General features: G+C 51.5%; 5 protein-coding genes across 5 annotated transcripts; 3 read left to right on the top strand and 2 right to left on the bottom strand.

Moving 5' to 3' along the window:
- Window positions 1–68: 68 nt before the first annotated feature.
- BO83DRAFT_380698 (putative G-patch domain protein (TFIP11)) lies at window positions 69–2,511 on the top strand. Its single transcript, XM_025531814.1, has one exon. It carries the CDS (start codon window positions 148–150, stop codon window positions 2,479–2,481), a length of 2,334 nt encoding a protein of 777 aa, XP_025385174.1. The 5' UTR covers window positions 69–147; the 3' UTR covers window positions 2,482–2,511.
- A 559-nt stretch (window positions 2,512–3,070) lies between these two features.
- BO83DRAFT_391342 (glycerol kinase) lies at window positions 3,071–5,077 on the bottom strand (the record flags this gene model as incomplete). Its single annotated transcript, XM_025532896.1, has 4 exons — window positions 3,071–3,355; window positions 3,415–3,581; window positions 3,644–4,638; window positions 4,704–5,077. 4 exons carry the CDS (start codon window positions 5,075–5,077, stop codon window positions 3,071–3,073), a joined length of 1,821 nt encoding a protein of 606 aa, XP_025385173.1.
- A 2,377-nt stretch (window positions 5,078–7,454) lies between these two features.
- On the top strand, window positions 7,455–7,758 carry BO83DRAFT_380696 (uncharacterized protein). The gene has a single exon (XM_025531813.1). The coding sequence runs from the start codon at window positions 7,528–7,530 to the stop codon at window positions 7,702–7,704; it is 177 nt and encodes a 58-aa protein (XP_025385172.1). The 5' UTR covers window positions 7,455–7,527; the 3' UTR covers window positions 7,705–7,758.
- A 1,361-nt stretch (window positions 7,759–9,119) lies between these two features.
- On the top strand, window positions 9,120–10,076 carry BO83DRAFT_102049 (uncharacterized protein). The gene has a single exon (XM_025525866.1). The coding sequence runs from the start codon at window positions 9,353–9,355 to the stop codon at window positions 9,926–9,928; it is 576 nt and encodes a 191-aa protein (XP_025385171.1). The 5' UTR covers window positions 9,120–9,352; the 3' UTR covers window positions 9,929–10,076.
- A 402-nt stretch (window positions 10,077–10,478) lies between these two features.
- Window positions 10,479–12,158, bottom strand: BO83DRAFT_380693 (DUF3429 domain-containing protein). The gene is made up of 5 exons (XM_025531812.1): window positions 12,026–12,158; window positions 11,711–11,943; window positions 11,601–11,645; window positions 11,268–11,492; window positions 10,479–11,187 (listed from the first exon to the last, which is right to left on the bottom strand). Exons 2-5 carry the CDS (start codon window positions 11,927–11,929, stop codon window positions 10,765–10,767), a joined length of 912 nt encoding a protein of 303 aa, XP_025385170.1. The 5' UTR covers window positions 11,930–11,943; window positions 12,026–12,158; the 3' UTR covers window positions 10,479–10,764.
- Window positions 12,159–12,474: the final 316 nt, after the last annotated feature.

Here is a 12,474-nt window from a genome sequence, read left to right as displayed (position 1 = left end):
TTTCCCGGCATTTGGATCCACCTTCTTTTAGCTTCATCCATCCATACTCAATCACAATCTCCGTCATGCTGCCGGGCTTTCTCTCGCCTTCATCGCCGTGAATCTCGATCCCTTACTTTGTGCCGCCCTTCGCCCTCCAGCCCGGCCATGGAGTCCCCCTCATCCTCGCCCTACGCCGGCCAAAAACGCAAGATCGCCGACATGAGCTCCGATGAAGAGGAAGAAGAAGATTACCGCCCAACCATGGGCTTTCGCGGGTTCGCTCGCGCGTCGTCTCGCTCCGAGTCGCCTCCATCTTACGGCGGGCTGGGAAGCGCCCGTCGTAACCCCCGCAATAATACCGCGCAGTCAGCGATGAGAGGTGGCGGCAACAATGCTAGCAAAGGAATGTCCGGAGGCAATTCCTTCGCCGCGCGCATGATGGCCAAGATGGGTTACGTCGAGGGACAGGGTTTGGGTTCTTCCGGTCAAGGTATCGTCAACCCGATTGAGGCCCAGGCTCGTCCTACGGGTGCCGGTTTGGGTGCAGTCCGTGAGAAGACAAAACAAGCGCGGGAAGAGGAAAAACGGGCAGCAGCTCTCCGGGGCGAGTCCGTCGAGGACAGCTCAGATGAAGAGCGCAAGAGGCGACGGAAGAAGAAGGAGGAGCGCAAACGAGAGGGCCGGAGCGGGACAGGGACACCAGTGGCTCGCGCGAAGCCTCAGTTCCGGACTGCGCGCGAGATGGAAAAGGACATGGAGGGCTTGGAAGTTCCGAATGTGCTGAAGTCGCTGATCGATGCGACTGGGAAGGACCAGAAGTTGCTCACGTCTACAGCTGGTCTGATGACGCCGCAGACATTCGTTACCCAAGGAGAAGGAGAAGCCTGGAAGATCGCGCAACGCGCTCGAAACGACCTAGAAGCGTTTGCGGACGAGTGGAAGGGTCTGACAGAGCGGAAGAAATACATCGAGCTAGAGGAAGCCCAAGTTGTGGAACAGCTAGATACGAATCAGCTCAAGGCCGACCAGCTGTCGGAGCTCGTCACAGCCATCGGGCAGCTAGAGATCTTCCAGAAGGAAGACACTCGAGCGAAATTCGACGAAATCACCGACAAGCTCGAGTCCATGGAGATCAAGTATCGCAACGAAATCGACGAATACCGACTGCCAGAAACGGCCGTCGCAGCCCTCCATCCTCTTTTCCGTCAAGCGATGGAAGAATGGGAGCCTCTCAGGGACCCAACTTTCCTCGTATCTAACCTACGTCGTCTCCAACCTCTGCTCCTCCGAAAAGCCAACACCGAACACACCCAGCGACAATCCACCTCCCCCTACGAGACCATGATCTACACTCTATGGCTACCCCGCGTACGCTCCGCCCTCCTAAACGACTGGGATGTATACGAACCCGCCCCAGCAACCTCCCTCATCGTCGCCTGGAAAGAGCTCCTCCCCTCCTTCGTCTACACCAATGTCCTCGACCAACTCGTCGTCCCCAAGCTCACCAACGGTCTAAAAGACTGGAAACCCCGAAGCAGCAGTCGCCGCCACCACACCTCATCCACCAACAGCTCCCGCTTCCCCTGGTGGCTCTTCACCTGGCTCCAATACCTCGACGAGCGACACACCAACCCCAAGCAACCCACGGGCCTCCTCTCCGACGCGAAGCGCAAATTCCGCGTCGTCCTAGACAGCTGGGACCTCAACAAGGGACTAATCAACGGCATCGAACTCTGGCGCGACGCCCTCGGCTCCGAATTCGACACCTGTCTCCGCAACCACCTCCTCCCGCGCCTCGGCCGCCACCTCCGCGAAGACTTCGAAGTCAACCCACAAGACCAAGACCTCACAGCCCTCGAAAACGTCCTGAAATGGAAAGACTTCTTCAAAGCAAACGTCATGGGTCTTCTCCTCGTCGCCGAATTCTTCCCTAAATGGCACAACATTCTCTACATCTGGCTCACCAACGACCCCAACTACGAAGAAGTCGCTGAATGGTTCACCTGGTGGCGCACTCAAATCCCTGCCGATATCAACGACCTCACCATCGTCGACGACGAATGGAACAAGGGTCTCCAAACTATGGACCTCGCCTCCCAGCTCGGCGATCGTGCCGCTGCTGAACTTCCTCCGCCTTCATCTACCACCACCACCACCACCGAACACGCAACAACAAAACCCACAGACAAACCCGCTGCTGCTGCGCCAACAACAACAGCAGAACAACCCCGCAAACCCAAAATCATCGAAGAAGTCGCCTTCAAAGATATTCTCGAATCATGGTGCATGGAACAAGGCCTCATTATGCTGCCGTTGCGTGAAGCGCATCCGCAAAACGGTCAGCCTTTGTTCCGCATCACGGCTAGTGCGACGGGTAAGGGCGGTGTTGTGGCGTTTGTGCAGGGGGATGTCGTCTGGGTGCAGAATAAGAAGGCGAAGGAGATTTGGGAGCCTATGGGCTTGGAGGATCAGTTGGTTGAGAAGGCAGAGGGGAGGTAGATTGATAGATTTTTTTAGCATTGATCGGATACATACATTTTATTATCTCACTGGGTTGTGGGATGGGTAAATTTTTTTTTCCCTTATTATTTATATTGGTTTTGTGGGTTAGTTGTGATACCATACCATACATACTATTACTATGAATCTCATGTCTCTCATGTTGGGGCAGATCAAATACTATGACTATACTCTTTTACTGGACTGTAGAAGGCATGCGAGATGCCGATGTTGTGTATGTATATCAAGTAAGTTCGCGTAGTTATTCTGGCTACAATTACGCTTAATATGAAGTAAAAAAAGTCTTGTTCATCATCAGACGTCATTCCTATTATATCTATCTGAAATATCAATGACATGAATATGTATAAGGTAAGTACCGTGCAGCTATATATACCGATAATGTACCTGATGTGGAATCCAGGTATCCCCAGAGAAATTTGAACCTGTGCCAGGCCGAACCCAGGACCCAAGTAGCCATGCCGTAACCCCGAGTGCAAAGCAATGAGAAAATCAAGACGCTAAATCGCTGAATCAAATGTTGAAAAAGACAAAGCCACCGTTCTATGACGTGGGTTTAAGAAGAATACTATGCACCGTTCTGTCCTTCTTCTTCTTCTTCTTCCGAATCATTCGTGTCGAGCCAGCCACGTGACATCTCGACGGCCTTGGACCACTGACGGTACATCTTCTTGCTCTGCACTGGGGAGGCATGGGGAAGGAAGGTCGTGCGGTTGGCCCGGTTCATGTCCTTGAGCTCGCTGAAATCCTTCCAGATGTTGACCGCGAAGCCAGCTGCGATGGCGGCTCCCAGCGCCGTCGTCTCGTGCATGGCCGGGCGTTCAACGGGGATTTGAATAATATCGGCTTGAGTCTAAGAGGGGGGCATTAGTCTCCCTTGATCAGGTGACAAGAATCATGTGAGTAACCTACCTGCATGCAGATATCGGAATTGCTCATACCGCCATCGACGGCCAATTCCGACAACTTGTGACCGCTGTCCATCTCCATGGCATCCAAGATGGCCTTGGTCTGGAAGCAGGCAGCTTCCATGGTGGCACGTGCAATGTGTCCACGCTGAGTGTGCTGAGTGATACCAACTGAATCAAAGTCAGTAACTATTTTCCTCACAAAGAACGGCGAAGAACGCGGGTGAACTTACAGATGGTTCCCTTGGCATCATCAATCCAGTAGGGTGCGAACAGACCACTGAAGGCAGTGACGAAGACACAGCCGCCACTGTCGGGAACGGTCGCAGCGACCTCACTGACTTTACGGGAATCACGGAAGAAACCCATGTTGTTCATCAGGAAGGAGATACCACTTCCAGCGACAGCGACACTGCCCTCCAAGGCATACACAGGCTTGCGGTGCTTGCCTAACTGGAAGCCCACGGTGCCAAGCAAGCCATGCTTGGAGATAACAGGCTTCTCACCAACGTTATACAGAAGGAAACAGCCCGTACCATAAGTGTTCTTCGCAGATCCGGGAGTGAAGGCACAGTGACCGACCAAGGCAGCAGATTGATCTCCGAGACAGCTTGTGATGGGGATGCCCTCAAGCGGGCCGTCTCTAACCCACCCGTAGCCCTCGGGGTCAGACGAAGGGAGAATCTTGGGCAGTCTGATCTTATTCTTGTCGATTTCGAAAAACTTCAACAACTTATCATCGTAATCAAGCGTTTCGAGGTTCATGAACATGGTTCGTGAGGCGTTTGTGACGTCAGTCACTAGCCGGCCGCCCTCTGGGCCACCGTTCAGGTTGTACAACAGCCAGGTGTCGATGGTACCAAAAGCCAGGCGGCCCTCATCATATGCCCTCTTCACCTCGGGGAGGTTGCGGAGCATCCACATGAGGGTGACGGAGGAAGGGTATGTCGACAGGGGAAGGCCGCAGATGTTTGATAGCTCATCCGCACCCTCCTTTGCCTTGAGTTCTCGAACCAACCCAGTGGTTCTGGTATCTGGCCATGCGATTGCGTGGTGTAGAGGCTCGCCAGTCTCCCAATCCCAGCACACTGTTGTTTCACGTTGACTGGTAATACCAATAGCCTCGATATCGTCCCGGGAGTGACCGAGTGCGAGGAAGGTCTTCATAGCTTCTTCAATGCAGGTGTATACGGAATCGACGAGTTCAAAGGGGTCTTGTTCGTGCCATCTAAGAAGTAGGAAATAGACATAAGCGAGATGAAGATGGACCATGGTTGGAATGGTGAGACTTACCCTGATTTCTCGTGGATTTGGCGGAATTCCATCTGGTACTTGGCCACAGGAACACCAGTGCAGTCGAAGATAATGAAACGGGAACTGGTGGTACCGGTGTCAATGGCACCGATAAAGCGATCCTTCATACTGCTTCCGTGACGGTTCTCGTTGGGTTGTAACAGGGAGCGATTGCCATCATGCGACTGGTAGGCGTGAATGTCCATGAAAGGCTGGGGTTCTTCTTGCTCGACGGCGGAGTCGAGGTCGGCCATATCGAAAGGATTCCTCATCTTGGAGGTAGTAATTGGTGGGGTTCTGGTCTTCTTGGTGGGGGGATTGAGAGGATCAGGGAGAGCGATAGAGTCAAAAGTGATGGTGGGTGATTTCTGCATTTGTGCGGTGGGAGGGGCTTTTGAGGCTCCGACTTCTGATTTCCTAAAGAGGGATGATAGAAGCGACCAGGAAGGCAGAGCCTGAAAAAGGGAAGAACTGATTGGAGAAATCGTGGCGGTATTGAAATAGAAAGGAGGAAAACAGGATTACGTCCTTAGTCCGATACTTAAGAAGAAACGGACGAGTGGGGTGGGGGATAGTAGGAGTAGTAAGGCTGGAACTACGAAAATGAGGACTCCCGGTGGCGGCAGTTGCAGCAAGCCAGTAATAGTGCAAGTAGTACAGATCCAAGAGTGTGCAGGTATGAGAGCAGCGAGCAGCAAGAGAGCAAGGACCCAGCGCGACGGATGGTGACGTATGCGTGATAACCGATTGGGTGGAGAGGGATCCGAGAGTGAATCTGGAGAAACAAGAGGAGGCGCCAGGTGTGGATAGACCGCTGAAAGGCTGGAGGAAGGTTGAGAGGAGGGACCGGAAGAGAGGAGAGTGTCCGCAGAGAGAGGGTATGAGGTCACAGAGAAGACTGGATAAGACCGGGTGTGGTTTATTGGGGTGTGGCGACGGGTAGAAGGGAAGGGAAGGAGAACAGAACGGAAGGGAATCAATTAAATCTGGCTCAAGAGATGTTGGAGGCAGGATGAGGGAGACTCTTTATCCAACTCGGTGGGACCTCTTTTCTTCTTGTTCACGTTGTCCTCGGGGTTGCTGATAATTTATTCCCTTAGATTTTCTATTTTATTATTTTTATTTTAATTCTTTGCGTGGTAGTCCCTCAATTTTTTCCCTTTTCAATCAAATTATTAAAAAAATGCCCCCCCCAGATAGGATTTGGGTCATGCATAGCTTGTTCCGGGGAATCCCCTGGGTCTAGGTGGTATTCCTGCCGGAAAGTAAGGTCCAAGGTCGAGTCGAGTCCAATCCGACCTAGACTAGATCGCTAGTACGGTACCAGTACCTGCTGCTATCGACTGGACTAGCCCGGGGAAACACTAGAAAGAGGTAGTAGTAGAGGAGGAGAGAGGAGGGGGGGGGGAGGGGGGCAGTATACTCTCACTCAATACCAATACAGAGACAGACAGACAGACAAAACAAGAGGGTCAGAAGAGCAGGTGCAATGGACTAGCGGCGAGTACCCAATCTGGCAATCTGCTGGATGCGCATCCCCGTTCGTCCATGGCGGAGAAGTGGGGGCGTGGGGGAAAGGAAAAAGAGGAAAAGAGGGTTAAAAAAAAAAAAGGGAAAAACGCAATGGGTAATCCCCTTCCTTTCCCACTAATCTTTGCCTTCCTTCCTCCCCTTCTGGGCCCTTCTCATCATTTTTTTTCTGATCAGACGACCACTGCCCGTCGTCAGCATTGACACTCGCCCCTCCCTCATGCCCCCCGTTGGTCTTTTCTTGTCGAACACTTGTGAAGGTTCTCCGTTCCTCCCCCCTTACGCGGATGGCAACCATGCCTTCTGGGTGATTTTAGGAAGGTTTACCCCTGGTCACTCGCCATTCTTATCTCTTTAGCTTATTCGGTGGGCTTCCATCGGCGTTACAGATTCCCGTCTGAAGTAGTCACTACTGAATACAGTAGTACCTGGCAGGTTGTGGATGGATTCAGATTTCTCCATTGAACCTTTTCTTTTTTTTTTTCCCCTCTTGATTCGTTCCTATCGCTTGTGTTTGAAAGTTTCAGTTCACTACAGTAGAAATTGATAGATATTGATCGTAACTTATTCGAGGAACACTATGTAAATGCAATTATCTCCAGCTGTCACGACATCTTTTCGACCCAAACGACCGGATATAATGCCGACAAGGTTTCACAGTTCACAGTTCACTCATTTCCTCTTTTTTCTTTACTTTCCTCAATCTTCTCTCATCGGCAAGGTATCCGACCCAGCAGACCGAGTAGGTAGTATTCCAGAGTTGGACAAGCGCTAAGAATAGTCGCTGGGCTCCCACATGACACTCATGGCGGACCCATAAAAATTCCATGGATTTCTGTTTCCAGGACAATCCCTCCACCCGCATTAGCTAGCGTCTGTGCCTAGAACCACCCGCGAACACGGAGCCATATGGAAGAGAACATCAGGATTCCATTGGGTCCAAAACAAGCAATTAAGGGCTGACTGACTTGCTCAGATTGCGATGTGAAACATGGCAGATGCTGATATTCATCGTGATATTGATATTGGATCTTTTTTTATTGCTCTTATTCCCGATATCGCTGGTTTAATTGGTGTAATTAATGGTTTCGCGCCAAATCCTATGTTCAATTTCACAATTAAACAATCAATCGCATTCTGATCTATCAATCCGATTCCTTGTTTGAATACCAAGAAAAAAAACCGCAGATGCCAGATCAATGCATCGTACATCAATACGTAAGTCTGCCCGACCTAACTAAACAACTGGACAATTCAGGATGCAGTGTACAGTTATGAGTGCCTGTATACCGACATGTCCCCTCGAAGATCTACAATCGGCATCCCTAGAACCCAATGGATCTCCGGTCCATCTGCCCCAGAGACCGTAGACCGTCTTCTCGTCTTGCGCCCCTTCGACCTCCGCTCCCCCTTGACAACAATCCCTGCCAAGGATCCGACTCAACAACCAGAACGGCGGGGTCGGCGCTGAGTGGACAAATGTCGCGACTTGAGGGCGAAACGCGCAAGAAAAAAAAAAGAGGGGCTCTGCGGGTGAGTCTCCGACTCCGCTACTATGGGATTCTGCGCTTCTACTTTGACTAGATAGATTACTAGATTCCTGTCGATCGAGCACATGACAATGTCCATTTTTCTCCCGCTAGTCCCTTTTTAACGAGTTGTTCAAGCAATCGGCGATCTAGACCGGGGTCTTTCGACCCCTGGCTCCAATATTCTTTCCTTTTTTTACTGTTTTTCTTTCTGATCACTTGAACACCGAATGGATAATTCTCCTTTTTCTTTTCTTCGCCTGTCGTTTTCGGATAGTCCTGCTGTGCTGTTGCGCTGCTTAAGATCTTCAGCCCATTCTGAGTAATAGTAGATAGTAGTCCCTTCACAGTTCACCCGTTTTCTTAAAGCACGGGAGCACGTACATAAACTACCGTACATACTAGTAGCGATCAAGTGACTACTAATCCATCCATCTCAATGGATGTGTTGTCCCCTGCTCTCCATTTGCAATCACATTTTACTTTGGCCTTCTAGACCGTCGGCTCCCCTGACTGGCGACCTTCTAGCGTGCCGCTGTACCATTCCCCATTAGGCAGAGAGACATGGGGGAGGCCACCTCGTTCGGCCCTGTGATTTACGGAGAAATTTTACAATCCGGATACTCGGTTCGGCTTGGCTTGGGGAGGAAGGGAAGCCTAGCAGCTGGGCTGGGGGGGGGGGTCCCACGGGACCAATTCTCCCGGCTATCGTCCTGGCGTTCCGGCTAACTCCAGTACTCTTCTTCTGCTCGGACCAGTCCAGACGCGCCAAAATATAGTAGGATTAATTATCCCAACCCCAGTACCACGATTTCAATCCATCGATGAATTCAAATCGCTTCAGACTTCCCTATCTCTACCTGGAGAATTAAATGACAGTCCCAATATGCGTCCATGGAATGGAAATCAATCATGCCGCCTGCCTACATTTCTCCGTCCGTATAGTGAACCGCCACGGCAGGGCCGCCCCCAAGTCTAACTCCCGGGTGGTGACGTCTTCGACCGGACTTGACCTTCCTAAGGGCCACCTCAATACATCACACCCACCGACACAAACAGCTCCCAAGTAACGCAAAGCAAGCAAGCAAGCCAGCCAGCAGAAATCCCAAACCCGCCCGCCCATTATGAACTAGCCACGACATTGATCTGCCATCTATCCCTATTCAGGTATACGAAGCAACTGCTCCAGGAACCGTTGTGGTCCTCCCCAAATTGAGCGGAGAAGAAGATCAACAGGTTCAGCTTCCAATATGGTCATCTATGTAATCATTCGCCTTTCAAGTATGACCTCACTAGACTATCAGCCCCGAAAGCTCAACCGCCAAGGATCTATATCATCATCCCCCAATGATGCAAAGTTGATATGGGGAAAACCTGTCATCCATGGACCGCAATCACATCAGCCACATCCGTTTTTATCGCCCTGGACCACGGGCTCGTCTCGCCCCAAAAGGGCGGGCCGACACATCCCTACCAATTCCCATCGAAGAAACATACCCTGTCCGCCGAAACAAAGGACCCCCTAGCCAGATACCATTAACTATTTACCCATATTAGCTACTAGATCCCCCGATTCAAGCATGTGGATGTATGCCTAAGGTGTACACATCCACACACACACACAGCAAAGCAACAACCGGATCCAGACCCGCGGCGGCCGTCCACCACCACACATACTCAACACACGCACATCGTCAACCCCGAAACCTGTTTCAATGCGGCACCTCCCCGTTCCGGTCGTCATTGTTGGCTCTTGATCTGCACAAGCAGCACACATCCGTATCACACGCCATAGTAACCCAGTCCCAACTCTTTCTACTACCTCCCCCCCCCTGGACTGAACTACTTACTATACTACTTACCTATCGCAGAACAAACACACTCTATATCCCACGACTCGGATTCGTTCGGAACATCCGACACTGCAGAAAGCAAATGCCGTCCGTCCAACCCTGCATGCCACATTCCAGACCTGCCGTTCGTTCGTTCGTTGTTCGTTGGGCGCGCCCGCCCAACCCTTATCTTTATTACCTTACTTTACCTGCATTTAGTCAAGCATACGGTATACCGTTGGTTTTATACATTGTTACCGCAGAAAGCCACCCGGAGTTCCGACGAGCCTGGGCACTTCTCGTCTTACTTTCCTTTTCTGTTCGGGTCAGGTAGGTCGTTTTTCTGCCGGATTTGATTGGAATTTCTTCAACCCAACCGACTTACATACGTACTACTGTCCTTTTCAATCTATCTACCCTTGCTGGCGGGGCCCCACTCCCTGCCTAATTTTATTTTATTTTATTTCACCTTTTTTTGTTTTCCTTCTCGGCCGTATATGCAGCCTTTTGCTACTTATAGTGCTTGGTACATGCCGTAGATAGATACTATTTGGTAAGTAGGTGGTAAATTGTTTGGATTGGGTTTGGTGTTACTACTAGTAGACACCGTCACCTGACTTCAATTGATACTATCTTTATATATAAATCTCCGGGGGTCGGTGTGATGTCTGGCTAGACCTTCAACTGGCGCTCTGACTGTCCTTGGTGGTAGACTGAAATGATTGAACTGTGCAATTGTGCCAAACCTACTAAACATGAGAGACTGTTTTACTCAGTTACTACTTTGATAGCTCATCACAGTGATGACAACCTCAATACGGAGTACTATTACCCCCATTGACTGGGTCAATAGTACTACAGTAATAATAGAATGATATCCGCCTCTCATGGCACAAACAAATGAAACTTCCAGCAGCTGCTGGCGTTGTTGATTTCGCATGTAATCTACAAAAAACACATCAACCCAAAATAAAAAACAGTAGTAGTATAAAACTACATCTCACACATAAAGACCCGACATGATTTCTACTTTATCACAACCATGCTTGCCACAGACAGCCTGGACGACTTCTCCCCCCCCCCAATTTCTCCGAATTGCCCTTTGTACTATATACTTTTCAGGGAATTAAAATAAACCAACACTTTGATATATCAATCAATTTTAATCCCTTACTCGGCATCCTCGAGCTCAGCGCGACGACGGGCCTCAACCTCCTCCTTCTCCTTCTTCTGCAGGAAGATCAGAGCGTTGATCTTGTCCTTGATGGTGTGCTCAGTGCTGAGGGTACCGGCGATCTGCTCACGGCCGATCAAGCTGGCAACAATGCTGGCACCGACGATGAAGGTGAGGACGAAGCGGTACATGCCGTACCAGGCGGGGGCGCGGCCGGCAGCAGCGGCGCGAGCGTCGTTGTAGTACAGGAAGGTGAAGGCAAGGAACTGAGAGATCAGAGCATACTCAACGGGGAGCAGCAGGGTAGGCCAGGCAACGGCAGGGGCGATAACACCGGCAGCGTAGCGCTTGTAGCCGTACTTGCCGCCGTAGCCGGCCCACTCGAGACCCCAGTGGATGGCACCGAGGAAGGAGAGGATCTGTTGTTGGGTGGTCTGATTAGCTGGGGTATTCTTGGGACAAGTGGGGTTTGCTGTCAGATTGAGGCTGGGTTACTTACAACAGCACCGTAGCCGACCTGGATGGGCTCGATCATGTGCAGCATCAACTCGGCGCTCTGGCCGGAGAAGATCAGACCATCACCGGCCAAAGCGGCGGTCTTGACCTCATAGGCGAGGGCAACGGTTTGCAGGGAAGTAGCAACGTAGGGGATGACACCGGCCATTCCGAGGTAGAGGGCCTCCTTGGGGACGGCCTCCAGGCTGAAGGTGTCCTTGATAACTTTCTATAGGTTGAGATATAGTCATTAGCGCATTGGACTCCAGAGGTATCGCCGAGAGACTTAGTTGCCCCGCAGAAGTAGCGATATCTGGGGAAGAATGGAAACACATACAGCCTCGGTCTTGATACCGGCCATCATGTCGGGCTCCTCGCCTTCCTGTGGATCTTCGATCAGCAAATTGAATCAATTGTAGTAATCAATTCGCCTCATTCCCAGCTCACCTTAGCGGAGGTGGAGGCATAGCGGACAAGAGCGGTAGTGACGGGCTTGCGAGCAGCCAGAGCGAGGCTGGGGGAGGTGGTCGGGCGAGCGGGATAACGAGCGGAAGAGGTCAAGGGAGCCTTGAAGACATTGTTGGACAGGGCCGAGCGGGCGACCGAGGCATTGGAGCTCGAGATAGCCCTGAGAACAGAGCGGGCAGCAGTGGTTCTGTACAGCATTGTCGTCTAGACAGCTGATTTTTTTTTCCCGATATCCGCGGTTAGCAGGTGGAGGGTGGAAGAGCTCGGAAGCAAGCAATTCGGGGGTATACACACCCAATTGAGCTGGTGGAAGAAGGAGAAAAAGGTGCAAGAGCGGAGATGAGGGTATTCACCCAGAAATTGGTCGAGATTGACTCGTGGGAGTGGAGATGTCAGGCCGGGGAAGCAATTCGATCCTGGAGACCACGAATGAATGAGGTGATATTATGCTTGAGGTGCGGTCACGTCGTTCTCCGGCACACCGTAGACACCAACCCCGCAGGTGTCATAGACAATGCCTCAGGCATGACTGGTCCAAACCACCACGCGGGCTGACTCAGCCACGAGGGCTGCAGCCCTAGACAGCTAGTCTCGAAGTGGAAGGGGGTCCTCCCTCTCAGCTCAGGCCATGCCATGGCAGAAGCACCGACGTCACTCAGGGCCCGATTCTACTGTGAGGCAGTGACTGAGAGTCTCCGTAACTGCTCCGTACCGCGTCACGGCGTTTACTTACGCAGCGCTCT

The sequence above is a fragment of the Aspergillus eucalypticola genome (genome assembly GCF_003184535.1).
Source record: "Aspergillus eucalypticola CBS 122712 chromosome Unknown BO83scaffold_23, whole genome shotgun sequence".
NCBI classification, from domain to species: domain Eukaryota; kingdom Fungi; phylum Ascomycota; class Eurotiomycetes; order Eurotiales; family Aspergillaceae; genus Aspergillus; species Aspergillus eucalypticola.
This window is presented reverse-complemented; position numbering and strand designations above follow the sequence as displayed.